The 26,274-nt window shown below is 37.8% G+C and overlaps 1 protein-coding gene across 1 annotated transcript in view; it reads right to left on the bottom strand.

The window, feature by feature from the left end:
- Positions 1-26,053, bottom strand: part of DNAH14 (dynein axonemal heavy chain 14) — a 390,346-nt gene extending 364,293 nt beyond the window's left edge. Inside the window, exons 1-3 of the mRNA XM_046678097.1 lie at positions 25,977-26,053; positions 20,931-21,068; positions 3,496-3,647 (exon numbers count right to left, since the gene is read on the bottom strand). Of these exons, the coding sequence (XP_046534053.1) occupies positions 3,496-3,647; positions 20,931-21,068; positions 25,977-26,053 (367 nt within the window). The remainder of the gene's footprint in view (positions 1-3,495; positions 3,648-20,930; positions 21,069-25,976) is intronic.
- Positions 26,054-26,274: the final 221 nt, after the last annotated feature.

Here is a 26,274-nt window from a genome sequence, read left to right on the forward strand (position 1 = left end):
GATTTCTCCATTGATTCAATAGTTGTTCAGTAGCATGTTGTTTAGTCTCCACATGTGTGTGACTTTCCCAGCTTTCTTCTTGCAGCTGATTTCTAGTTTCATAGTAGTGTGGTCAGAAAAGATGCTTGATATGATTTCAGTTTTCTCAAATTTACTGAGGTTTGTCTTGTCTCCCAACATATGGTCTATCTTTGAGAACGCTGCATGTGCACTTAAGAAGAATGTATATTCTGCTGCTTTTGGATGGAAAGTTCTATATGTATCTGTTAAGTCCATCTAGTCTAGTGTTTCATTTAAAGTCACTGTTTTCTTGTTGACTTTCTCTCTGGATGATCTATCCATTGACATAGTGGGGTGTAAAGGCCCCCTACTATTATTGTGTTGCTATCGATTTCTCCCTTTAAGTCTGTTAATAGCTGCTTTATATACTTTGGTACTCCTGTGTTAAGTGCATATATATTAATAAGTGTTACATCTTTTCGGTGGCATACCCTTTTATCATGTAATGGCCACCTTTGTCTCTCATTGACTTTTTTATCTTGAAGTCTGCTTCATTTGATGTAAGTGTGGCCACACCTGCTCTCTCTTGCTTGCTATTTTTGCCTGGAGTATCATCTTCCATCCCTTCACTCTGAGTCTATGTTTGTCTTCAGAGCTGAGAGGTGTTTCCTGGAGGCAGCATAGTGTTGGGTCTTGTTTTTTAATCCATCCAGCCAGTCCATGTCTTTTGATTGAAGAATTCAATCCATTTACATTTAGAGTGACTATTGATACATGAGGACTTAATGATGCCATTTTATCGCTTGTTTTCCAGTTGTTCTATATTTCCAAGGTTTCTTTTCCCTTGCATTTCTGTGTGCCATTTTGGCTTGGTGGTTTTCTGTGATGGTTTTCTCAATTTTCTCTTTATTTATGATTTGTGACTGCTCTGATTTTTTTATTTTTGGAGGTTACCATGAGGTTTGTATAAAAGATCTTATAGATGAGATAGTCCATTTTCTGATAGCCTGTTATCTCCATTATTCTATGCAGGTTCCATCCCTTTTCTTTTCCCCCCTATGGTTTTATTGTCACAAAGTATTCTTTTTTGTGTTTTGAGTTTCTGATCAAATCAAAGCGTTTATAGTTATTTTTGATGCTTTCTTTCCCTTCAGCCTTTATTTTATAATTGTTTGATAACTTATTCTTATAGAGAGCTGCAATTTTCTGATTTTGTCTATTTATCTCCTTGCTCAAAGCTCTGTAAACCTTTGCCTTTTTGTTTCAGGTAGGAGGGCTCCCTTCATCATGTTTTGTAAGGCAGGTCCAGTGGTGACAAACCTCCTCAGCTTTTGTCTGTCTGGGAAAGCTTTTATTTCTCCATCATATCTGAAGGATAATTTCACCAGATAGAGTATTCTTGTATAATAGTTTCTATCTTTCAGTATTTTGAATATATCATTCCACCCTCTTCTATCCTGTAAGGTTTCTGCTGAGAAATCTGCTAGAAGCCTGATAGAAGTTTCTTCGTAGCTTATTTTCTTCTCTCTTGCTGCCCTTGATATTTTTCCTCTGTCATTGAATTTTGACAGTTTTAAAATTATACGCCTTAGAGAAGGTCTTTTTGCAGTGGTGTAATTAGGAGTTCTATTAGCTTCATGTACTTGCATGTCCAGTACCCTCCCCAGGTTAGGGAAGTTCTCAGCTGTTACTTCTTTGAATAATCTCTCTGCTCCTTCCTCCATCTCTTCTCCCTCTGGAATATCTATAATCTTTATGTTACTTTTCCTAATTAAGTCAGACATTTCTCAAAGAATTTCTTCATCTTTTAAAAATCTTAGTTCTCTCCTTCTCCACCTGAAGCATTTCTAGGTTTCTACGTTCAAGCTCACTGATTCTCTCCTCCACAAGTTCTGCTCTATTTTTTATGCTTTCTACATTATTTTTTATCTCATTAATTTTTTTCTTCATATCTAGAATTTTTTTTGTTAAGAGCTTCAGCCTCTTTGGTGAAGTATTCCTTCTGTTAGTTAACTTCATTCCCGAGCTCACTGAACTGTCTTTCTGAGTTTTCTCGTAACTCACTGAGTTTCTTTATGGTAAATATTTTGAATTCTCTGTTAGTCAGACTGTAACCTTCTGTGACTTCAAGTTTGGTTTCTAGAGATCTGTCATTCACTTTCTGTTCTGCTGTGTTACTGAACTTGTTTGTGGAGTTTGATGAATTGATCCTCTGCCAGTGTATTTGTTGTAGTAACCACCTTTCTTATTTGGGAAAGGCTTTGGTTACTTTGGTTCTGAGCTGCTTCTGCTTGTATTTGAGAGCCTGCACTTTCCACTCTCCACTGCCTCTGCTAGTGTTTACAGTGCCCTTCTTGTGCCACTTGTGCCTCTGATATTGCTGATGCCTTGCTCCTTTTGATCTTGCTGCAGTTTCAGGTGTTGCCACTGAGGTCACGAGGCTGTGAGCATTTCTACTGCTTCCAGGGTCACACGGGTCTCATGGTCCCCTCCGTACTTGCTCTCCACAGGCTCACATGCTGCTGCCCCATGCACCATCTGTGCTGCTGCTCTAGGGTTATCTGGGGATGCTGGCAGCATGACTGCCAGGGGTGCTAGGTTCACAGTTGTCACTGTTGCTGTCAGGGGCCTGGGTTCTTGTATGCAGCCCCCACTGCTGGTAGAGCTGGTGTCCAGGGTGCTACCAGGTGGGGCTAGGTCTCAGCTTCTGCTGAGGTTCCTTAAAGCCTCAGGTTGCAGGTGCCACCTGCCACTGCTGGAGAAGGAGTAGGGGCTAAGCTACAAGTGTTGGTGCTGGCCATGCAGCCTCAGGTCACTGGTGTCCCCTGGTGTACTTTATGAAACCTCATGTCAGGGCATCCTGGTCCTGCTGTTTTGGTTGCTGTCCCTACTGCTGGAGAGACCAAGACCATTGCAAGGGGAGAAAGAGGGGGCTGGGTCTCTGGCACCTTTATGTGTTCTGAAGCCTCAGGATGTGTGTGTCACCCATCACTGCTGAGGCTGGGGGTAGAGGCCAAGTCAAGAGTGCTGTATTTGCCCTTGCAGCCTGTGGTCACTGCCTTGTACACTGGTGTGAGGATCCGTGTTTTGTCTGCCACCTGCAGGAGAAAGGGAAGGAGCTGATCCCCTAGTTCTACTGCCTCCCGGAGGTCCATTCCACCCACCTTCAGATGTATAGATGCATGGATCACTCAGGCATTCTAGTGCTGTGCAAGAAATCACTGGATGTCAGACTGGTTGTAACACAGAGGAGAGACAAAGGGAATGATTCACTCCACCTTGATGCTGACATCACTGTCAATTTTTTAATCTATTAATATTTTAGATTTTCAAAAAGATAGAAAAACATTTTAACACATTTTTAAGCAACCAAACACAAAATTCAGTAAGACTATTTCTTCTAAAATCAGCATCCATTATAAGCACACAAAACCACAGAATAATTTGAAAAAATGTAGTATCTTCTAAATAAGTTGGGTCAGTGATACCACATACCTGTTCTATCAAATGACATAAGGCTTTTTTTCCTAACTTTTGGACAAGCGTAAGTTTGATCCTTTTTTTCCTTTGGTTTCTCTTTTTTCTTATGGGGAACTGGTTCTGGAGGAAGTTCATCTTGTTGAGTTCTGCTTTCTTGAAGGTAATCTGAAAATAAAACCATTATTAGATGAATAATCAGCATGAGCTATAAATAACACTATGATAATGCCACATACCAAGCAATATAGTTGATCATTATATCATTATACTATTTATGAGCACAGCCTCTGAATCAAACCGTCTTGGTTCCAAGCTCAGTTATAAGCTTTACCATTCACAGTTCTGTCATTTGCTTTGTAAGTTAGCTGTCTACCTTACTTTACTCACCTTTGAAATGAAGATTGTTACAGTAAGAGCCTCATAGCATGTTATAAGAATTAAATTAGTTAATATGTTTAAATCTCATATGTTAGTACCAATTTCATTGTCACAATAAATCTTTAAAATGTGAATCCTCATGTGAAATAAACACATAACAAAACTCTTTTTATTAACTGTAATTTGATAACTGAGCCCCGAAGATGCTTAGATCCAAATGCAGAAAAGTAACACAGAACCTATTTCTCATATTCCTTCTACGACTTACCTGATTGGTGGATTTTCAACAAGAAGAAGAATGGGGAAATTATTGAAAATAGAGTTTTTTAAAAGCAAATAGGTTTTATTTTTCTCCTCATTGATTTAACAAATATTTATGGAGTGTAAGGCATTTAGCTACAATCAAATAGGAAAGAAGACACAATAAGTACAAACAAAACAAAATGAGAACAAATGAAATAGCCAGTAAGTTCTATTTCAGCCAACAGTCCTAATTCAGAGGAGAGAGAGAGAGAATTTCCCATTTATATAATCAGAGGAGATCACATACCTGTCCTGTTCCAAAGAATCAAATGTTGAACGATGGTAAGGTTTTTAATTTAAAAGGGAGTAGGGGAGAGGGCTGGAGATGAGATAAAGATAAGAAAACAGAAGGACAGTTCAGGAGATCACAACGAGAAAATGTGAGCTTCAGTGGAAAGTTTATGTGAAATAACTGTGAAAACCATCCTTTATCTTTAACATCTATTCTAAGAGTATCTCCCATCTCCTTGCCTTATTGAAACCTAGTTATTTCCTAAAGACACCACTAACATGCAACTCTCTCAAGTAGTGGTTGTTTATACTCCGACACCCCACATACCTCAGGATTAGAAAGTAGGCTTGTTTTCCTCCTTGCTCCCCATTTACCACTTCCAAATCATTACAACTTGCCCTCTTAAAAAAAAGTCCTTCTCCTCTGAAGCTCATGCCTTTCCACTACATCATACTCTTCCACTCTTCACTGACATCCATCAATCGCCTGGTCTCAATTAATCTGGAACCCTGGCTCCAGGAAGGACCTTTCTCCATATTAAATCTGCCATTGTTCTGGAAGACTTCAGTGTTCACGAATTACGACCTGTCTGATACCATGTCCCCTTCTCCACTTTCTAGACATCTCTAGTCCACTTCGATCACCCACTCCCAAGATTACATCCTAGTGCTTGTCATCATTGGCCTCTATTCTTCTAGCTTGCTTAATATTCCCAACATCACCATTTTTTGACCATTGGTATCTCCAGTTCATTGCCCCATTACTTTCCTACAATCCATCATCCCTCTATTTTTTTCATCTTTCTCTTCATCCAGTTGAGATTATACTGTCATTAAACACCACTCTTGCCCATATCCTAAACCCTCTTCTTTTGGTGTCACCTATATGGCAAAACATCAGCCCTGGAGGAACCCAACTTTATGTACTGTCTATGCCTACATCCACACAGTCCCGTGCTACTAGAGAAAGGCCCACAAATGGGTGGACTGGTAACCCCCTAAATTCACTTTAATTAACCACAAATGGACCCTGAACACAAACCTGAAATCCTACTGTTTGTCTTGTTAACTTGCTCTTCTGGCTTGTCGATGGCTGTTTCAGATTTTCCCCACGCTCCTCAATTCTCCAAATCTTTACCTTCCTATCTGTGTACTTCAACTGATCTCAATGCCTACTTACCAGAGAACATGAAAGGCATCAGATGGGAATTACTTCAGTTTGCCATTGCCAAATAAGCCAAGCAAGCCACATCAGCATCCATCGCTTCCTCCTGCCCTCCTGAGTTAATAAAGGTGTCTGTTCCTCCTCCCATCCAAAACCAATCCAATCCTTTCCACCTTTTGTTTAGACCTACCCTCTCATGCTTACATTATTAATGATTCCTTTCTTTTCCATATCAAAGCAGCTCCCATCTTAAATAAAACCTATTCATAGACCACATCTCCCTCTAGTTAGCAATCTATATCTTGCCTTTCTTCATAGTCAAACTTCTCAAGAGAGTTGATAAAATCACTATTTTATTTCTTCATCTACTTAATCCATTCCAGTCATGTTTCAGAATTCCACTAAAACAGCACTCAAGGGACATATCCTTCAGATCCATAAATTCAATGGACATTTTCAGTCTTCATTTTAGTTGACTTATCAGTGTGATTTGATGCTTTAGACTACTCCTCCCTTTTTAAATTGAGATATAATTGACAAGTTACATTATATTAGTTTCAGGTGTACAACTTAATGATTAGATTTTTGTATATATTGCTAAATGATTGGCACAATAAGTCTAGTTAACATCTATCACCACATATAGTTATAAATCGTTTTTCTTTTGTAAGAACTTTTAAGATTTACTCCTTAGGAACTTTTGAATTTACAGTGCAGTATTATTACTAGGTCACCACGCTGTACATCACATCTCCGTGACTTACTTATTTTATAACTGGAAGTCTGTACTTTTGACTACCTTCACCCATTTTGCCTACTATCTCTGGCAACCAATAATCTGTTCTCTGTATCTATGAGTTTGTTTGGTTTGGTTTTTTTTAGATTCCACATATAAGTAGCATTATACAGTATTTCTCTTTCTGTGTCTGACTTATTTCACTTAACATAGTGCCCTCAAGGTCCATTCTTGTTGTCACAAATGGCAAGATGTCTTTCTTATGGCTGAAAAATACTACACAATATATATATTATACACACATTACATAATATATACATACACACACATTTTTGTCCATTGATGGACACAGGTTGTTTTCATGTCTTGTGAATAATGCTGCAATGAACATGGATGTGCAATATATCTTTCTGAGTTAGAGTTTTCATTTCTTTCAGAGAGATATTAAGAAGTGGAATTGCTGATCAAATAGTAGTTATAGTTTTAATTTTATGAGGAACCTCCATACTATTTTCCATAGTGACTACACCTACTTACATTCTCACTGAAAGTTCACCAACGCTTGTTATTTCTTGTCTTTTTGATAATAGCCATTCTAAGAGATAGGAGGCAATATCTCATTGTGGGTTTGATTTGCATTTCCCTAATGATTAGTGATGTTGAGCATCTTTTCACGTATCTGTTGGACATCTGTACGTCTTCTTTAGAAAACTGTCTTCTTTAGAAAAATGATCCTCTGCTCATCTTTTAATCAAATTATTTTTTGGTATTGAATTGTATGAGTTCTTTATCCATTTTGGATATTAATCCTTATTAGATATGTGACTTTCGAATCATATTTGCACAGACGATTCATTTTTTGGTAGGCTGCCTTTTCATTTTGTTGATTTGCTGTGCTAAAGCTTTTCAGAGTGACGTAGTCCCACTTGTTCATTTTTGCTTTTGTTGCCTTTGCTTTTGGTGTCAAATCCAAAAAACCAATGCCAAGACTGATGTCAAAGAGATTTCCACTTATGTTTTCTTCTAGGAGTTTTACGGTTTCAGGTCTTTTGTCAAGTCTTTCATCTATTAGTTAATTTTTGTGTATGGTTTAAGATAGTGGCCCAGTTTCATTCTTTCGCATATGGCTGTCCATTTTTCCTAGTACCATTTATTGAAGAGATTGTCCTGTCACCATTGTATATTCTTGGCTCCTTTATCATAAATTAATTGAGCACGTATGCGTGGGTTTAAATCTGGGCCCTCTATTCTGTTCTACTGATCTATGTGCCTGTTTTTATGCCAATACTGTACCATTTTGATTACTATAGCTTTGTAATACAGTTTAATCAGGAAGCATAACGCCTCCAGCTTTGTTCTTCTTCTCAAAGTTGCTTTGGCTATTTGGGGCCTATTATGGTTCCATACAAATTTCAGGATTGTCTGTTCTAGTTCTGTGAAAAATGATACTGAAATTTTGATAAGGATTGCATGGAATCTGTAGATTGCTTTAGGTAGTATGGCCATTTTAATAATAGTAATTATTCCAATTCATCAACATCGAATTTCTTTCCATTTATTTGTATCTTCTTCAATTTCTTTCATTAATGTCTAGTAGTTTTCATTGTACAAGTATTTAACCCTCTTGGTTAAATTTATGTCTAGGTATTTTATTCTTTTTGATGAATTTATGAATGGGATTATTTTCTTAATTTCTCTTTCTGATAGTTCATTATTAGTGATTAGAAGTGCAACACATTATTGTATATTGGTTTTGTATCCTGCAACTTTACTGAATATGTTTATTAGTTCTAATAGTTTTGGGGGGAGTTTCTAGGGTTTTCCATATTTAATATCATATCATCTGCAAACAGTGACAATTTTACTTCTTCCTTTCCAATTTGGATGCCTTTTCTTTTTCTTGCCTAACTGCTCTCGCTAAGACTTCCAATATTATGTTGAATAAAAGTGGCAAGAGCAGGCATCTTTATCTTTTTCCTGAGGAGTATGATGTTAGCTGTTGGCTTTCCATATATGGCCTTTATTAAGTTGACATACGTTCCCTCTATATTAATTTTGTTGAGTGTTTCATCATGAATGGATGTTGAATTTCATCAAATGTTTTTTCTGCATCTATTGATATGATCATATGATTTTTATCCTTCATTTTGTTAATGGGTGTATGACATTGATTGATGTGTGGATGCTGAACCACCCCTGTATCCCTGGCATAAAGCCCACTTGATCATAGTTTATGATCCTTTTAATGTAATGTTGAATTTGGTTTGCAAATACTTTGTTGAGAATTGCATCTTTGCTCACCAGGGATTTTGATGTGTAATTTTCTTTTCTTGTGACATCCTTGTCTGGTTTTGGTATCAGGGTAATGCTGGCCTTGTAAAATGTGTTTAGAAATGTTCCTTCCTCCTATATTTTTTGGAAGAATTTGAGAACGACTGCTATTAATTCTTCTTTGAATGTTTGGTAGAATTCACAATGAAGCTGTCTTGTCTTGGACTTCAGTTTGTTGGGAGGTTTTTGATTACTGATTCAAATCTTTTCTACTAATTGGTCTGTTTAGATTTTCTATTTCTTCATGAGTCAGTCTTGGTAGCTCGTATGTTTTGAGGAATTTAGTCCTTTCTTCTAGGTTGTCCAATTTGTTGGCATATAATTGTTCATAGTAATCACTTATGATCCTTTGTACTTCTGTGGTATCAGTTATAATGTCTCCTCTTGTATTTCTGATTTTATTTGAGTCCTCTCTTTTTCTTAGTGAGTCTAGCTTAAGGTTTGTCAATCTTGTTTACCTTTTCAAAGAATCAGCTCTTAGTTTCGCTGATATTTTCTATTGTCTTGTTAGTCTCTATTTCATTTATTTCTGCTTTGATCTCTGCTATTTCCTTCCTTAAGCTAACATTGGGCTTCGTTTGTTCTTTTTTCTTCCAGTTCCTTGAGATTTAAAGTTAGGTTGTTTATTTTAGATCTTTCCTTTTTCTTTAAGTAGCATTTATTGCTACAAACTTCCCTCTTAGAACTGCTTTTGCTGCATCCTGTAAGTTTTATGTTGTATTTCCATTTTCATTTGTCTCAAGGGATTTTTTGATTTCCCTCTTGATATGTTCTTTGACCCTTGGTTGTACAGTAGCATGTTGTTTAATCTCCATACATTTGTGAATTTTTCAGTTTTCTTCTTGTAATTGATGTCTAGTTTCATACCATTGTGGTCAGAAAAGATGCTTGATGTGATGTAATTCATCTTAAATTTATTAAGATTTGTTTTGTGGCCTAACATATGATCTATCCTGGAGAATGTCCTATGTGCACTTGAGAAAAATGCATATTCTGTTGCTTTTGGATGGAATGTTCTGCATATGTCTGTTAAGTAAATCCGGTCTAATGTACCACTTAAGGCCAATGTTTCCTTATTGATTTTTCTGTCTGGATGATCTATCCATTGATGAAAGTAGGGTATTAAAGTAGGGTATTAGATATGTTAATATTTGCTTTACATATTTAGGTGCTCCTGTTTGGGGTACATAAATATTTACAAATTTTATATCCTCTTGGTGGATTGACCCCTTTATCATTATATAATGACCTTGTCTCTTATTACAGTCTTTGTCTTAAAGGTCATTTGCCTGATATAAGTGTAGCTACCCCAGCTTTATTTTGGTTTCCATTTGCATGAAATATCTTTTTCCATCCCTTCATTTCAGTCTATGTGTGCTTTTACATCTGAAGTGAGTCTCCTGTAGGCATACAGAGCATATACATGGCATATAGAGCATACAGAGGGCTCTTGTTTTTTTATTTGGCTACTCTATGTCTTTTGATCGGAAAATTTAATGCATTTATATTGAAATTATTGATAGGTATGTAGGTATAGCTATTGATAGGTATATAGGTATATATTGATAAGTATGGTGTTACTGCCATTTTGTTAATTGGTTTCTGGCTGTTTGTAATTGCTCTGTTCCTTTCTTCTTCTCTTGCTCTCTTCCTTTGTGATTTGATGATTTTCTACAGTACTATGCTTTGAGTCTTTCTCATCATCTCTTGTGTATCTACTACAGGTTTTTGCTTTGCAGTTACCATGAGGCTTACATAAAATAACTTACATTTATAACAATCTATTTAAGTTGATAGCAACTTACGTTTGAATGCATTCTTAAGGTCTACGTTCTTACTCCTCTCCCTCAATGTTTTATGTTTTTGATGTCACGAGTTACATCTTTTTATCCTGTGCATCCATTAACAAATTATTACAGCTAAGGTTCTCTTTACTACTTTGGTCTTTTAACCTTCATACTAGCTTATAAGTGATTAACCCACCTCCTTTACAACATTGGATTATTCTGAAAGACTGAGGGTGCATTTTAGTCTGTTGTCTCTGCTCTGTGCCCTGGCGGAGGGGTAGCCCATTAAGAACTGTTTCTCCATTGTAACAGTCCCACAGGACCCACAAGTGCAAGCTCCACTGGTCACAGAGCCAGATGATCAAGGGGGAATCTTAGGTGACAGCTGTAAAAATCAGGGTACCCAACCAGTGCACAAGCTCCTACCCAGGAGATTCCAATGACCCAGAACAAGGCAGGGTTAGAGTGTGAATATGGCACCCAATGATTTCTGTCCACAAAGAGCACCTCAATAAGCCTCTAGATGCGTACCAAACAAGAAGTCTGCCTTTTAGGTCAAAGCACCAAGACAAGCAAATAAGCCTCTTTCATAGAAAGACTGGGGTTGTGTTTCAGTCTGCTGCCTCTGCACTGTGCCCTGGGGGCTATGAAACAACAAGTGTCTCTCCAGAAGTTACAGTCCGATGGCCACACAAGGCCTCACTGGCCACCAGAGGCAGGCAATCAAGGGCATCCCTTGGATGGCAGCCACACAAACCAGGAGACCAGACATAAAAACTGAGGTACCAGATGCATGTACAAGCTCCCCTCCAGGAGAATTCCATGTTCTGGAGCACAGCAAAGGAAGAGCATGAAGATAGCACCTGCCCTCCAAGGTCTCTGGAGAGGATTACAGTCAGCCCTTAGATGTATGTTTAACTAGAAACCTGCCCCTCAGGCTGAAGCTATGAAGACAAGCTAATAGGCTTCTTTCACAGAAAGACTGGGTACCTCAGTCTGCTGCCTCCACACTGTGTCCAGGTGGTAGCCAATGAAGAACTCTCCCCCTTTGTTACAGTCCTGTGGGACCTGCAACCATAAGCCTCTCTGGCTACCAGAGCCAGGCTATCTAGAGCTGTTCCCTGGGCTTCAGACACAAAAACTGGGGTGCCAGATGAGTGTCCAAGCTCCTTTCTGGGAGACACTAGTAACCTGAAGCAAGGCAGAGGGAGAGCACCAAGAGGGCACCCATCAGCCTCTGTCTTTAGAGTATTTCAGTAGAACCCTAGACGTGTGTTAAATTAGATGCCAGCCCCTCAGGCCAATGCTTTAGGACAAGCAAATATGCCTCTTTCACAGAAAGTCTGGGCACTTTTCAGTTAACTGCCTCTGTGCTGGGCCCTGGGTTGGGTGAGTCCACGTGTGTGAGCCCTTCAGCAACTGCTTCTCAGTTCTCTATAGCCTTTTGGGTCTTGTAGACACAAGTCCCATTGGCTTTCAAAGCTGGATGTTTTGGGGGTTCGTCTCCCAGGTGCAAATCTTAAAAGCTGGGGTACTAGATGTGGGGTTCAAACTCTTCACCCCTCAGAGAGGACCTCAGGGTTCCTACTTCCTTCCTGATTGCGGGTAGCCACACTGGGGGTGGGGGCAAGATTTATGGCAAGATTGTATCTTAGCCTCTCCTACTATTTTGATGTTTTTTCTCCCTCACCCAAAGTGTAGGAGCTGCTCAGCCAGTTTTCAGGTTATTTTCAGCAAAACGGTTCCAAATTTAGCTGTAGATTTGGTGTGTCTGTGGGATGAGGTGAGTTCAGGATCCTCCTAGGTTGCCATCTTGAACTGGAACCCACTCCTTCCTTTTTTATACAATCTCTTCCTTTGGCTTCTACGATACCACACACTCATTCTCTTCCTCATCATCCTACTTAGCCTAACTCTGACCAATCCCATGTTTCCATTGCAGCCATCCCCCTTTATCTGGTTCATAATTGCTATAGTTCCTCGGCCCTATACTCTCACTTTATACACTCTCCTTAGGCAATTTCATCTATGGCATGGGTTAAATTTCCACCCACATGATTACTCCCAAATATATCATCTCAGCCCTGGCTTCTCTGAGCTCCAGATACACATATTCAACTGCCTCCTTGACATCTCCATGGAATGCACCAGAAGTACTCCAAATTCAACATGTCCAAAATTGAACTCATGATCCCTCCCCCAGACCCCACAAATCCTGATCCTTCTTCAAGGGTTCCTAACTTAGTGAATGGCATGACTATTCATTATATTATACCAACCAGAAAGCTAGGTACCATCTTTGACACCTCCCTCTGTCTCACCAATCCAGCAGCATAACTGATAATTCTATCTTCAGAATATCTAAAGCCTCTTAACTGGTCTCCCTGTATCAATTCTTGTTCCTCTCCAATCTATTCTTCAATTTGCAGCCAGAGTTACCTTTTCAAAACAGAAATCTGACCAGGTTAATTCCTTGCTTAAAATCTTTCCATGGTTCTTATCTTCCTAGTATAATGCCAAAATCCTTAACATGGCCAACAAGCCCTTGCTTTTCCTGGCCCTTGTATTCCTATCCAGCCCTCTATTTCTGTTCTCTCTTTACTGAGGAATGTAACAAAGAGATCAGAGTACTCCTTTGTCTTTGCTGGAAGGGAAGCTGTGTTGGGCCTACAAACACTTAGCTATAAGGCCCAGGCACTTCCTTTGTTTTAATCTGTTAGATAAAAACATTCTTGTCCAATGAAGGCCAGAAGTTCTGGAGTCCAGGCCCCTTCAGGAAATCAAACGGACCCATGTTCAGACAGAGGCTGAAGGCAATTGCAGGTATCACCTAAATGTTTGGGGTGTGTATTTAATAAGGAATATGGAGGAAATATATTGCTATTAAAAATAATCAAACTATGGTCTAATCCAGAAAGGAGAGGAAACATTAATTTCAGCAGAACCTAAAACACCTGAGAAACAACATTTAGAGGGTAGACAGAGGAATCAAAATCCATGAAAGAGATTGACAAAGAGCAGCTAAAAAAGTAGGAAGAAAGCCAGGAGAGTGGGCGGAGCAAAATGGCAGGGTGAGCTGACCTGGGATTCTCTCCCCTCCAAAATACAACAAAAGATTGGAAGAACTGAATTTCAGAGAATAAACATAATGCCAGCTCGTTAGAGACCTACAATGCCAAGAAGGCGGAGATCATAAACCTAGCTTTATACCTTCGGAGGCGCTGGAACAGTAGGAGAGAACATCGCTCCCTCCCCTAGAGTCTGCCATCGCTGCGGTGCCGGTCGGGAAGGAGCGGGGGAGGGGCCGCGCGACCAGGGGATCATTGAGGACTCCTGCCGCTGATTCAGTGGAGACCCGCTGATGGGGGAAAGCTTCCGTCCACAGGGACCCTATAAATCAAGGGCCTTGGGAGACCAGAGAACAGAACTGATCTGAACCCAGACCAGCGCGTGTGAGTAACAGCCCCTCCCCCCCAGCAAAGCCAGTGGGCACAGCCATCTTGCCCCGAAGGCGGAGAGCTAACACGCCACTCTCGACCCCCATCTAGTGGCGACAGGCTGTAACTGCAACTGAATTCTACCACCATGAGAAAAAACCGCTCCTCTACCATCCAGCAATTTATAAAAGCCCCAGACCAGAAGGAAAACAATAAAAACACAGAATTAAGTTCTGAGGACTTGGAATTAGGTAAACTAAGTGATAATGAATTCAGAGCAGCTATAATCAAAAAACTCAATGAGGTAGAAAGATAGAGAAACAAGCCAAGTTCTGGAGTTACTTCACAAAAGAGATTGAAATCATAAAGAAGAATCAAACAGAATTACTTGAGATGAAAAACACAACGGACCAGATAAAACAGAATACGGATTCCCTGAATGCCCGTGTAGACAACATAGAGGAGAAAATTAGCATAATCGAGGACAGACAGGCTGAATGGCACCAGACAGAGGAAGAAAGAGAACTAAGAATTTTTAAAAAATGAGGAAAATCTCCAAGAGATAATGGATTCAATGAGGAGTAAGAACATAAGGATCATAGGAATTCCCGAGAATATGGAAAAGGAAAATGGAGCAGAAAGTGTGCTTAACGAAATTATTGAAGAGAACTTCCCAAATCTAGGGATCAACGGAGAAATGTGTGTAGAGGAGGGTTTTAGATCTCCTAGATTTGTCAATGTAAAAAGACCCACCGCAAGGCACATAATAGTAAAGTTGGCAAATAGGAATGATAAGGAGAGAATACTCAGGGAAGTAAGGAAAAAAAAGAGAATAACCTATAAAGGAGCCCCTATCAGATTGTCAGCAGATTTCTCTACAGAAACCCTACAAGCTAGGAGAGAATGGAGTGATATATTCAAAGCTTTAAAGGATAAAAACCTTCAGCCAAGAATACTCTATCCAGCAAGAATTTCCTTCAGATATGAGGGAGAAATTAAATCTTCCAGACAAACGAAAGTTAAGGGAATTTGTAACTAAAAGCCCTCCATTACAAGAAATCCTCAAGAAGGCTCTCATACTTGAAAAAAGAAAGAAGGGAGAAAGGGGACACAATCCACAGACTAGGGAGACCAATGGATAGAACCAGAACAGGACAGCAAATATTCAACTATAGCATTAGGGTAAAGGTAAGGAAACTACCAAAGCAAGGACGATCTTAGCACTCTAACTACAAATTAATAAGTTGGAAAAAAAATGAAAATAATTATTTAGGAGGGGAAGAACAAAGGGTCTAAATCAGTATTAGTCGAGTAAGTAAGAGACCACCAGAGAATAGACTATATTATACACGAGATTCTAAATACAAACTTCAAGGTAGACACTAAAATAAAGTACAGAAGAGAGTCACAAATCATAGATAAGGAAAATCTAAGAAACCCAGCATAAGAAATTGCAGTATTAAATGGGTAGTCTAAAGTACACAGGAAAAGAAACACAGGAAAACAAGATAATGAGCGACAGATTGACAGCATTAAGTCCACATGCATCAATAATTACTCTCAATGTGAACGGATTGAACTCTCCAATAAAAAGACAAAGAGTGGCAAAATGGACTAAAGAACAAGATCCAACAATTTGTTGCCTCCAGGAAACACACCTCAGCCCCAAGGACAAACACAGACTCAGGGTGAAGGGGTGGAGGACAATACTTCAAGCAAATAGCAAGGAAAAAAAGGCAGGTGCTGCAATTCTCATATCAGACCAAGTGGATTTCAAAATAAGACAGGTAAAGAGAGACACAGAGGGACAATATATAATGATCAAAGGGACACTTCATCAAGAAGAAATAATGCTTATAAATATCTATGCACCCAACACAGGAGCACCAAGATTTCATAAAGCAACTATTAACAGACCTAAAGGAAGATGTTAAAAACAACACAATAATAGTAGGGGACCTCAACACCCCACTCACATCAATGGACAGATCATCCAGACAGAAAATCAACAAGGAAATAGTGGAGCTGAATGAAAAATTAAAACAATTGGACGTAATAGACATATATAGATCACTCCACCCTGAAAGAGCTGAATACACATTCTTCTCAAGTGCACATGGAACATTCTCTAGGATAGACCATATGCTGGGAAACAAGGCAAGCCTCTACAAATTTAAAAAAATTGAAATAATAACAAGCATCTTCTCAGATCATAGTGCTATACAGCTAGAAATTAATTACAAGAAAAAAGCTGAGAAAGGCACAAAGATGTGGAGACTAAACAACACACTACTGAACAAGCAATGGATCATTGAAGAAATTAAAGAAGAAATAAAAAAATACCTGGAAACAAATGAAAATGATAGCATGCCATACCAACTCATATGGGATACAGCAAAAGCTGTATTAAGAGGAAAATTCATCACAATACAGGCACATCTTAACAAACAAGAAAAATCCCAAATAAGCAACCTTAAAGCACACCTAACTGAACTAGAGAAAAAAGAACAAATGAAGCCCAAAGTCAGCAGAAGGCGAGAAATAATAAAAATCAGAGCAGAAATAAATACTATTGAAACGAAAACAGCAGTAGAAAGGATCAATGAAACAAAGAGCTGCTTTTTTGAGAAGATAAATAAAACTGACAAACCCCTAGCCAGACTTACAAAGAAAAAAATGGAGAAAGCTCAAATAAACAAAATCAGAAATGAGCGAGGAGAATTAACAGACTCTGCAGAAATACAACAGATTCTAAGAGAATACTACAAAAAACTATATGCCAACAGAATGAATAACCTAGAGTAAATGGATAAATTCTTGGACTCCTACAATCTCCCAAAGCTCACTCAAGAAGAGGCAGACAATTTGAACAGACCAATCACAAGGAAAGAGATTGAAACAGCAATCAAAAACATCCCAAAGAATAAAACCCCAGGACCAGATGGCTTTCCTGGGGAATTCTACCATACTTTCAGAGAGGATTTAATACCTATCCTTTTCAAGCTATTCCAAAAAATTAGGGAAGATGGAACACTTCCTAACACATTCTATAAGGCCAACATCATGCTGATACCAAAACCTGACAAGGACACCATGAAAAAAGAGAACTACAGGCCAATATCACTGATGAACATAGATGCAAAAATTCTAAACAAAATTTTGGCAACCAGAATTCAGCAATTCATCAAAAGAATCATACATCAGGATCAGGTGGGATTCATACCAGGGACGCAGGGATGGTTCAACATCCGCAAATCAATCAACATGATACACCACATCAACAAACTGAGGAATAAAAACCACATGATCATCTCAATAGATGCAGAGAAGGCATTTGACAAGATCCAACAGCCATTTATGATAAAAACTATGAACAAAATGGGCATAGAAGGAAACTACCTCAACATAATAAAGGCCATATACGACAAACCCATAGCCAACATCAAACTCAATGGGCAAAAACTGAACCCCATCCCCCTGAAAACAGGAACAAGACAAGGATGCCCTCTATCACCACTCCTATTTAACATAGTACTGGAGGTCCTGGCCAGAGCAATCAGGCAAGAAAAAGGAATAAAAGGAATCCAAATAGGCAATGAAGAAGTGAAACTCTCACTGTTTGCAGACGACATGATCTTATATATAGAAAACCCCAAAGAATCCATTGGAAAACTCTTAGAAGTAATCAACAACTACAGCAAAGTTGCAGGGTATAAAATCAATTTGCATAAATCAGTAGCATTTCTATACTCCAGTAATGAACCAACAGAAAAAGAACTCAAGAATACAATACCATTCACAATCGCAACAAAAAGAATAAAATACCTTGGGGTAAATTTAACTAAGGAAGTGAAGCACCTATATAATGAAAATTACAAGGCCTTTCTGAGAGAATTGGATGACGACATAAGGAGATGGAAAGACATTCCATGTACATGGATTGGAAGAATAAACATAGTTAAAATGTCCATTCTACCTAAAGCGATCTACAGATTCAACGCCATCCCAATCAGAATCCCAATGACATTCTTTACAGAATTAGAACAAAGAATCCTAAAATTCATATGGGGCAACAAAAGACCCCGAATTGCTACAGCAACCCTGAGAAAAAAGAACAAAACAGGAGGCATCACAATCCCTGACTTCAAAACATACTACAAAGCTACAGTAATCAAAACAGCATGGTACTGGTACAAAAACAGGTGCACAGATCAATGGAACAGAATTGAAAGCCAAGAAATAAAACCACACATCTATGGACAGCTTATCTTTGACAAAGGAGCTGAGGGCATACAATGGAGAAAAGAAAGTCTTTTCAACAAATGGTGCTGGGAAAACTGGAAAGCCACATGTAAAAGAATGAAAATTGACCATTCTTTTTCACCATTCACCAAAATAAACTCAAAATGGATTAAAGACCTAAAGGTGAGACCTGAAACCATAAGCCTTCTGGAAGAAAACGTAGGCAGTACACTCTTTGACATCAGTATTAAAAGGATCTTTTTGGACACCATGCCTTCTCAGAGAAGGGAAACAATAGAAAGAATAAACAAATGGGACTTCATCAGACTAAAGAGCTTCTTCAAGGCAAATGAAAACAGGATTGAAACAAAAAAACAACCCACTAACTGGGAAAAAATATTTGCAAGTCATATATCTGACAAAGGCTTAATATCCATAATATATAAAGAACTCTCACAACCACAAAACATCAAACAACCCAATCAAAAAATGGGCTGGAGACATGAACAGACATTTCTCCAAAGAAGATATACTGATGGCCAATAGGCACATGAAAAGATGCTCATCATCGCTGATCATCAGGGAAATGCAAATCAAAACTACACTAAGATATCACCTTACACCCGTTAGAATGACAAAAATATCTAAAACTAATAGCAACAAATGTTGGAGAGGTTGCGGAGAAAAAGGAACCCTCATACACTGCTGGTGGGAATGCAAACTGGTGCAGCCACTATGGAAAACAGTATGGAGATTCCCCAAAAAACTAAAAATAGAACTACCATACGATCCAGCCATCCCACTACTGGGTATTTATCCAAAGAGCCTGAAGTCAGCAATCCCAAAAGTCCTGTGCACCCCAATGTTTATTGCAGCACTGTTTACAATAGCCAAGACGTGGAAGCAACCTAAGTGTCCAGCAACAGACGAATGGATAAAGAAGATGTGGTACATATATACAATGGAATACTACTCAGCTGCAAAACAGAACAAAATCATTCCATTTGCAATAACATGGATGGACCTTGAGGGAATTATGTTAAGTGAAATAAGCCAGCGAGAGAAAGATAATCTGTGCATGACTCCACTCATATGAGGAATTTAAAACTTGGACCAAGAACAGTTTAGTGGATACCAGGGGAAAGGTGGGGTGGGGGGTGGGCACAAAGGGTGAAGTGGTGCACCTACAACACGAATGACAAACATTAATGTACAATTGAAATTTCACAAGATTGTAACCTATCAATAACTCAATAAAAAAAAAAAGAAAAAAAGTAGAAAGAAAGCCAGGAGAGTAGTTTTCCTCAAAAGTCAAGGGAAAAGAAAGGAAATAAGTTGTCAAATAATAAAATGTTACAGAACAGTCCAGTAAAAGAAAGATTATTTTATTTATAAACGAATTCTTTTTATAAGGAATTAGCAATGTAGTGGTATTTGGTGACCTGGGAAAGAGTCTTATCAGCAGAACGAAGGAGACAGAATCTAGGCAGAGGAGTGAACTAGAAGTAAGGAAGTGAAGGCAGGAAGCCGAGGCAACTTTTTCAAGCCTGATCCTATAGCAGTAATTGCAAGAAAGGAACACACAACTAAAGATGTTTCTGGGCTGTTTTGTTTTGCTTAAGATGCGTAAGCCTTAAGCCCGTAGCATGTTTATGTGTTGACAGAAAAGAACCAGTAGAAAAGCAGATGGGAGAGAAGATAACGGACGGACTCTAAGTTCCTGAGGATGTGGCAGAAGAGGAGCTCCAGAACTGAGGTGGTGGGATTGACCCTAAAGGAGAGGAGGCACAGTTACTCCCCGGGACAAGTACTGTAGATAGGGCTGGGGAGCGAGAAGTTAGATGTTTCCGTTTGACTACCTCTATTTCTAGTATTCATTTTTTATAGTGTAGGAGGCATAATCAAGTAAGAGAGGCTTACAGTTAAATTGTGACAGTTTAAGCAGATATTATGAATGATGGAAGGGAAAGCTAAAAGGAGACATCAAATGAAACCATGTAGCACAGAGCACCTCACTGATGCTGGAGACCACAAATTAGGAAAAAGAACCAATCGATGTGATTGTGTAAGTTTTCTGCAGAAAAGCTTACCAACCCGAGGGTTAAAGTAGAGAAAATTGACAATTACATTGATTAGGTTTGAAGTTTTGCCAATCTGGGTACAGAGGAAAGAAATGGGAAAATGGAGTTGAAGATATCAATAACAAGAGTGGCTGATCCAGGAAGAAGTGAAGACAAGAATGGAGACCAAAGAGTAACCTTTATAAAGGTGAGGATATAGAAGAGTTGGACAAAAAAAGGAAGCTGTGGTTAAAAAAAATTTTAAATACTGCAAATGGTAGAATTTGGGATAGGGAGAAGGAAGGAAGACTTAAAACATGGAGGTATGTGGAAGAATAATCAGGACACTGGTAAACAAGAGCAACAAAGGAAGCCACCACGCAGCCAGGGGGCAGTGGGGACTTCAGAGAGGTTGACCCCTCTTTAGGGCCTTTATTTCACAAAAAATGAGATGATACGTGTGAAAGAGTGATGTGAACTGTAAATTGCTGTAGAAATGTCAAATTTTCTTGGTGGTGGCAGTGATATCACTGTTGTTACCATTATGATCAGTATTTAGATTATGTTCCCTTTAAAAGGCCAGCTTTGTATCTGAAGATACTGCTAACTGCTATGACTAATGAAATTAGCGAAGCACCAAACCTTGTACTGTGAAAGTAGACGCTGGTATTTCAATATATTTCACTTGTTTTCTTGATTTAATGCTATGAAAACTTTTTTCCATTTTCATAAAAGAAAACAAAAATCAACATGCCTGGGTAGTAATCTTCATCAATTTCTTCTGTTTTTTCTGACTTCAAGGGTATAGACAATGCTCTAAATGTTTTATATTTCAGTGTTTCCTTTTCTGCTATTTTAGCTTGTTGATTCTCTGATGTTGTGACATCTTCGCCTTTTTGCTCTTCATATTTTAAAAGTCTAATATGACAAAGAAAATAAGATGCTATGGTTAACATTCTCTGTATCTTGAAGTTTGTCTTTATTCTGTACTTGACAATACAATATAATATCTATCCTTTCAAGCAATTTTTGATAGGCACTTTGAAAAGCAGATCTGAAACAGAGAGAGTCTAGTTAAATGCTAAGTAGGTCTAACTGATATTACCATTGAAATTTTAAAGCTAGAAGGGACTTAAGAATCCTCATCTAATTTTAAAAGACGAAGAAATGTTATCCAATTAAGTTAGTGGTGGAGTGAGCCTGGAACACAGTTTTCTGAAATTCAATACTCATATATTACCCTCCTTTATAAAACCGCCATCAGCAATCCACATCAGGATTAAACCCAAAATCTTTCCGCAATACATTAGCCAACTGCCTACTTTGTAAATGTTGTAAAAACCTTTTCATAAGAACAGAATCCAAAATCACTGCCTACGATTTACTTGTGCCATAGACCACGTTTTTATAAGGCAGAAGAAACACAGAGTTCTGTAAATCCTTACACGTACTTCTCAGTGTAAAAATACCCACTGGTACATAAAACAAAGACACTTAATCACATGAGTAAGGAGGTAACTTCTATTCAAAGACATATAAAGTACAATTTCTCTGAACTTGTTTACAGATAGCTTTATTAGGTATTCTTAATACCTAATATTAGCACTTTGAGCTAATTTGTGAGCACTTTGTGAGTTCCATTTGGTTTATAAACACCTTGAACAATTTCCTCTTCACTGAAATGTTTATCCATACCATTTGTTTTGTTTTGCTTTTTGTACTGAATTGCTTACCATTTTCTTAACAATATTTAGGAGTTCTTTCCATATTTTGGATAGTAATCTTTTGTCATTTTTTTATGTGTTGAAAATAGCTTCTGTTTTGGACCTATCTTTTCACTTTTTTGAAGTCTTGATTAACAGAACTTCGCAACTTTAATCTAACTTATCTACCTTTACCTGTATGGTTTGTGTTGTTTTAAGAAATCTTTTCTTACTCCAAAGTGATGACAAAATTCTCTTATACTTTTTCCTAACAGTTTTAAAGTTTTGCCTTTCACAAGTCTTATAATTCATATGTAAATTATTAAACACTTGAGTTTTGGGTATGGTTTGAAGGGCAGGTTCAATTTCTCCCCGTCCCCATAAAGATATGCAATTATTGCAGCACCCATATTGAATACCCCCATCCTTTCCCTCACTAACCTGTAACACTAAGTCTGTCATCACTCAAAATGTAGACAATTCTCTCTCCCTGGTTCTTTATTTTTATTTGTCTATCCTTGTTTCTATATCACTCTGCTTTAATTACTATAGTTTTGATAGCTGTAGATTAAGATGCTCAAATTGTCTTTTTCTTAATGAGTGCTTACATATCCTTGGCCCTTTGCTTTTCTATATAAATTTGCTGTGCTCTCAATTAAATTTTATAGTTTTCTCCATAAAGGTCAAACATATTTTAAAAATAATTTTTTCTAGATACCTTATTTTTCATTACTATTACAAATGGTAGCTAAGATTTAATTACATTTTCAATCTATTGCTGGACTAGAGAAATGCAATTCACTTACATATACTAATTTTAATCTAGCAGCCTTGCTGAATTCACTTATTAATTAGAAAACTTTGTAATTTCTTTTGTACTTTCTTTATAGATAATCACATCATCTATGAATGATTACAGTTTCTTTCTCCTTTTTCAAAGCTTAGAGCTTTCACTTCTTTTTGTCCTTTTTTTCCTTCCTTTTTGTGTTATTACCCTAGGATCTATTATAGGATGTCAAAGAGAAGTGGCAATAGCAAGCATCCTTGTCATTTTTCTGACTTTGAAAGAAACACTTTAATACTTGACCATTAAACATGATATTTGCTTTAGCTTTTTGGTAAATGCCCTTAATCAAGTAGTCTGCTATGAGTTTTTATCATTAAGAGATATTGAATTCTATCAAATGCTTTTCTTCCTTTAATCTAGTAACAGTAATTGATATTGATAGATTTTCTAAAGTTGAACTAATCTTGCATTTCTGAGATAAACTACTGCATTTGATCTTGATGTATCATCTATTTTTATACACTGCTGTAATCTGTAGGTTAATATTTTATTTGGAAGTTTTTGTTTCTAGGTCATGAATGAAACTGACTTGGAAAGTTGTATAAACGAGTCTCATAAATTAACTTAGGGACTATTTTCTCTTTTTCTATTCTGTAGAAGAAGTTGTACAAGATTGGAATTATCTGTTGCTTGAATTTTTGCTGGAATTTGTAAATCTGTTAAAAACTCAGTAAACCTGTCTGGGTCTGATATGTGTGGTCTGTGTGGGGGGAAGAGGATCAGTTGGGGGGTAGTAGTGATTCATAGCTACTAATTCAACAACTTTAGCGGTTAAAAGACAGCTCATCTTGTCTACTTCTTGAGTCTATTTTGTTTATATTTTTCTTAAAATTTTCATGTTTCCAGCTCATTTCCATGAAACAGTTAATTTTCTCTTATCTTTTTAATTGCAGATCTATCTGTACTGGTTTTCCTTTTCTGATCTAATATTGGTCACAGGGCCTTTGGCTGGCACCACTCCACGGTGCACCACTCACAGTGTGGTTCCCCTGGGTTCATGTTTCAGGAAGCAACATGTAAAGAGAACACATTGTGAATGGTGCTTCTTAGAGTTGTACGATGTCACAACACTATGTGTCTATTTGTGCCTTCTTCCTTTTCTTGATCGACTTTGTCAAAGGTTTGTCAATTTTATTGACAATGATTGCTTTTGCTATTTTCTCTATTTTATCTTTGATTTCTATCTTGTTAATTTCTGATAATCTTTATCTACTTCCTTAAACTTTCTTTGGGTTTATCCTGTTCAGTTTTTTCCTCCTTACTTCTTAAAATGATTGTTAGATCACTAATTTTTCAGCCTTTCTTGTTTTTTCATATGTTTTTATGACGACAAATTTTTCTCTAAACACTGAGTTACCTATATCACATAATTTTTATCTGTTGACATAAACGTAGTTAATGCAGTAGTTTAAGCCCCTTCCTTCCTTCCTCTTTTTCTTTCTTTCACTATATTCAGTTCTCAGTTTCAAAAATTTGTTAAAACGAGTTTTACGGTCTTACACAAAGTGGTGTAACTGTTCCGTATGACCTAGAGGAGAATGTGTAACCATCCTTTTACTTTTCATCTATTGGTATCCTTTTGCCTTTCAGGTTGTTTCCACACATGTATTTTATTCTTTTTATCCAGTTTGACACCAAAAAAAAAAAGTTTAGTCCATTTGCATTTATTGTGATTGCAGACATTTTGGGGATTTATTTCTATCATCTTATTTCATTTTCTACGTATCCCTTATCTTTTCTCTCCTACTTTCTATCTCTATCTTTTCATTTTTCTTTCTGGGAAATTTCCTCAACTTTATCTTTCAACTCCTCTCTCAATCTTCATTTCTGCTATTATGTATTTAACTCCCAAAAGCTATTTTTTCCTTCAAATGTTCCATATGTTTTGTTCTCTAAATGTTAGCTGTTTCTTCTGTCACCTCTCCAATCATCTCATGACAGGTGCGTGGTGGTTGTTGTTGAACTTTCCTTCTCCCTGCACTGTATTTTCTCCAAGTTTCTTCAATTCTTTTGAGTTTCTATTATGCTATAAAATTTCCCCAAATAATCATGGGTTGTCTGCTCATATTTAAGAATCGCCACTACCACAGCAGTGAGACAGCTCTTCATGCGCTAGTGGAGTTTGTCAACTGGTAGATTTCATCATAAGATAATCTGGGGCTTTGCTGAGGTGTTCCCAACTGTCATCTGTAAATCTTTCCTTGTGGCTGGTCAGTTTCCCAGGGAATAATTTTCTTAGCTTTTGGATGTGAGCTTTCTCAAAGTCAAGCAGAGGAAGAAGACCAAGGGTCCCTTTGATTTGAGTACAGTAATCTACTCTCAGCTGTGCTTGGTATCCCCACATCCTAGAATAGAACTCGTCCACTGGAATGAAGGAAGAAACAGTCTCTTGGCTGTGAGGGGTGAGAAAGGAGATCTGGGTTCTAATTGCTACTTACACAAACTTTCAACTTACTGATTTCAGTCTCAGCTGTACTGCCACTTTCAGAGGTATCTAGTATCCTGAATTCCTGAATTTTGGGGGGTGAGGGGAGTAAGTGTGGGAGGGCGAAACTAGGGGGATAAATCAGCCTGCTTCTGGGCTCTACCCACTGCCATCTTAGGCTGACAGTTTCTGCTCTACAAAGTAATCACTTATCCATCTGTTTTCAAGCTTCCAAAATTTTACTGGTATCTACCACTTGCTTTTGTGTCAACTCTCATTCTCTTGTGAGTTTATTCCTTTTTGATCTCTTTTGTCATTTTATCTTTATCATGACTATCATTTTCGCAGGAGTTTAGGAAGAAGAGCAGTAAACATATAGGTTCAATCCATCATGTTTAAATAGAAGTCAATAATATTTTCAAGTACTTTCTCACCTCCATTATTTTTTTCTGATGGGATACTGATCCACACAGAGGAACATGATAAAGAAAAACAGCACATAAATCTCTTCTCTCCAATCTGCTCTGAGCTGCCATTTTCTACCCATAATCCATACCTAGAACTAACCACCTTTTGCCTTCCTGTGATTTCTCAGTTGTTGGTTAATTTCTCATAGGCATCAACCTCTTTCTCACTTTTTTGGAATATCCAAGGTTGGTCTGGGGGAAGGAGCCAGCAGCCAGTGTTAATTTGTCTATCTTGTTGGGAACCACTTCCTAAAAAACTAAGGTTTTCTAAACTCCAGAACTCTCATCCAGTCCTCATATGACACTTTATGTTTTTCACTGTGAGAATGGCTTACCACTAGGCATATACTGTTGGAATTTTAATTTTATTATATCTTATTTTACCTTTGCTTTGTGTTGCTTTTATCTTTCTTCATGTCTTGATTTCCTGTTGTCAGATCAATGGGTACATACGTCTCCATATTATTTTTTCTGAACAAAACTATGAAGTAACGGATTGTAAAAAATACATTCACATTGTTTTTTAAATATAAAAGATGATTTCACAGCTATGACTATTGGTACTCAAAACTGCATATATATTTCCCAACTTCTCACTAAGCTTAATTTATCCTCATTACCTTCAAGTGTTTCTTATACATAGATCCTTCACTATGTTAGTTATCCTTCTCAGGGCAGTATC

Source organism: Equus quagga, chromosome 12, assembly GCF_021613505.1.
Source record: "Equus quagga isolate Etosha38 chromosome 12, UCLA_HA_Equagga_1.0, whole genome shotgun sequence".
Taxonomy (NCBI): Eukaryota; Metazoa; Chordata; class Mammalia; order Perissodactyla; family Equidae; genus Equus; species Equus quagga.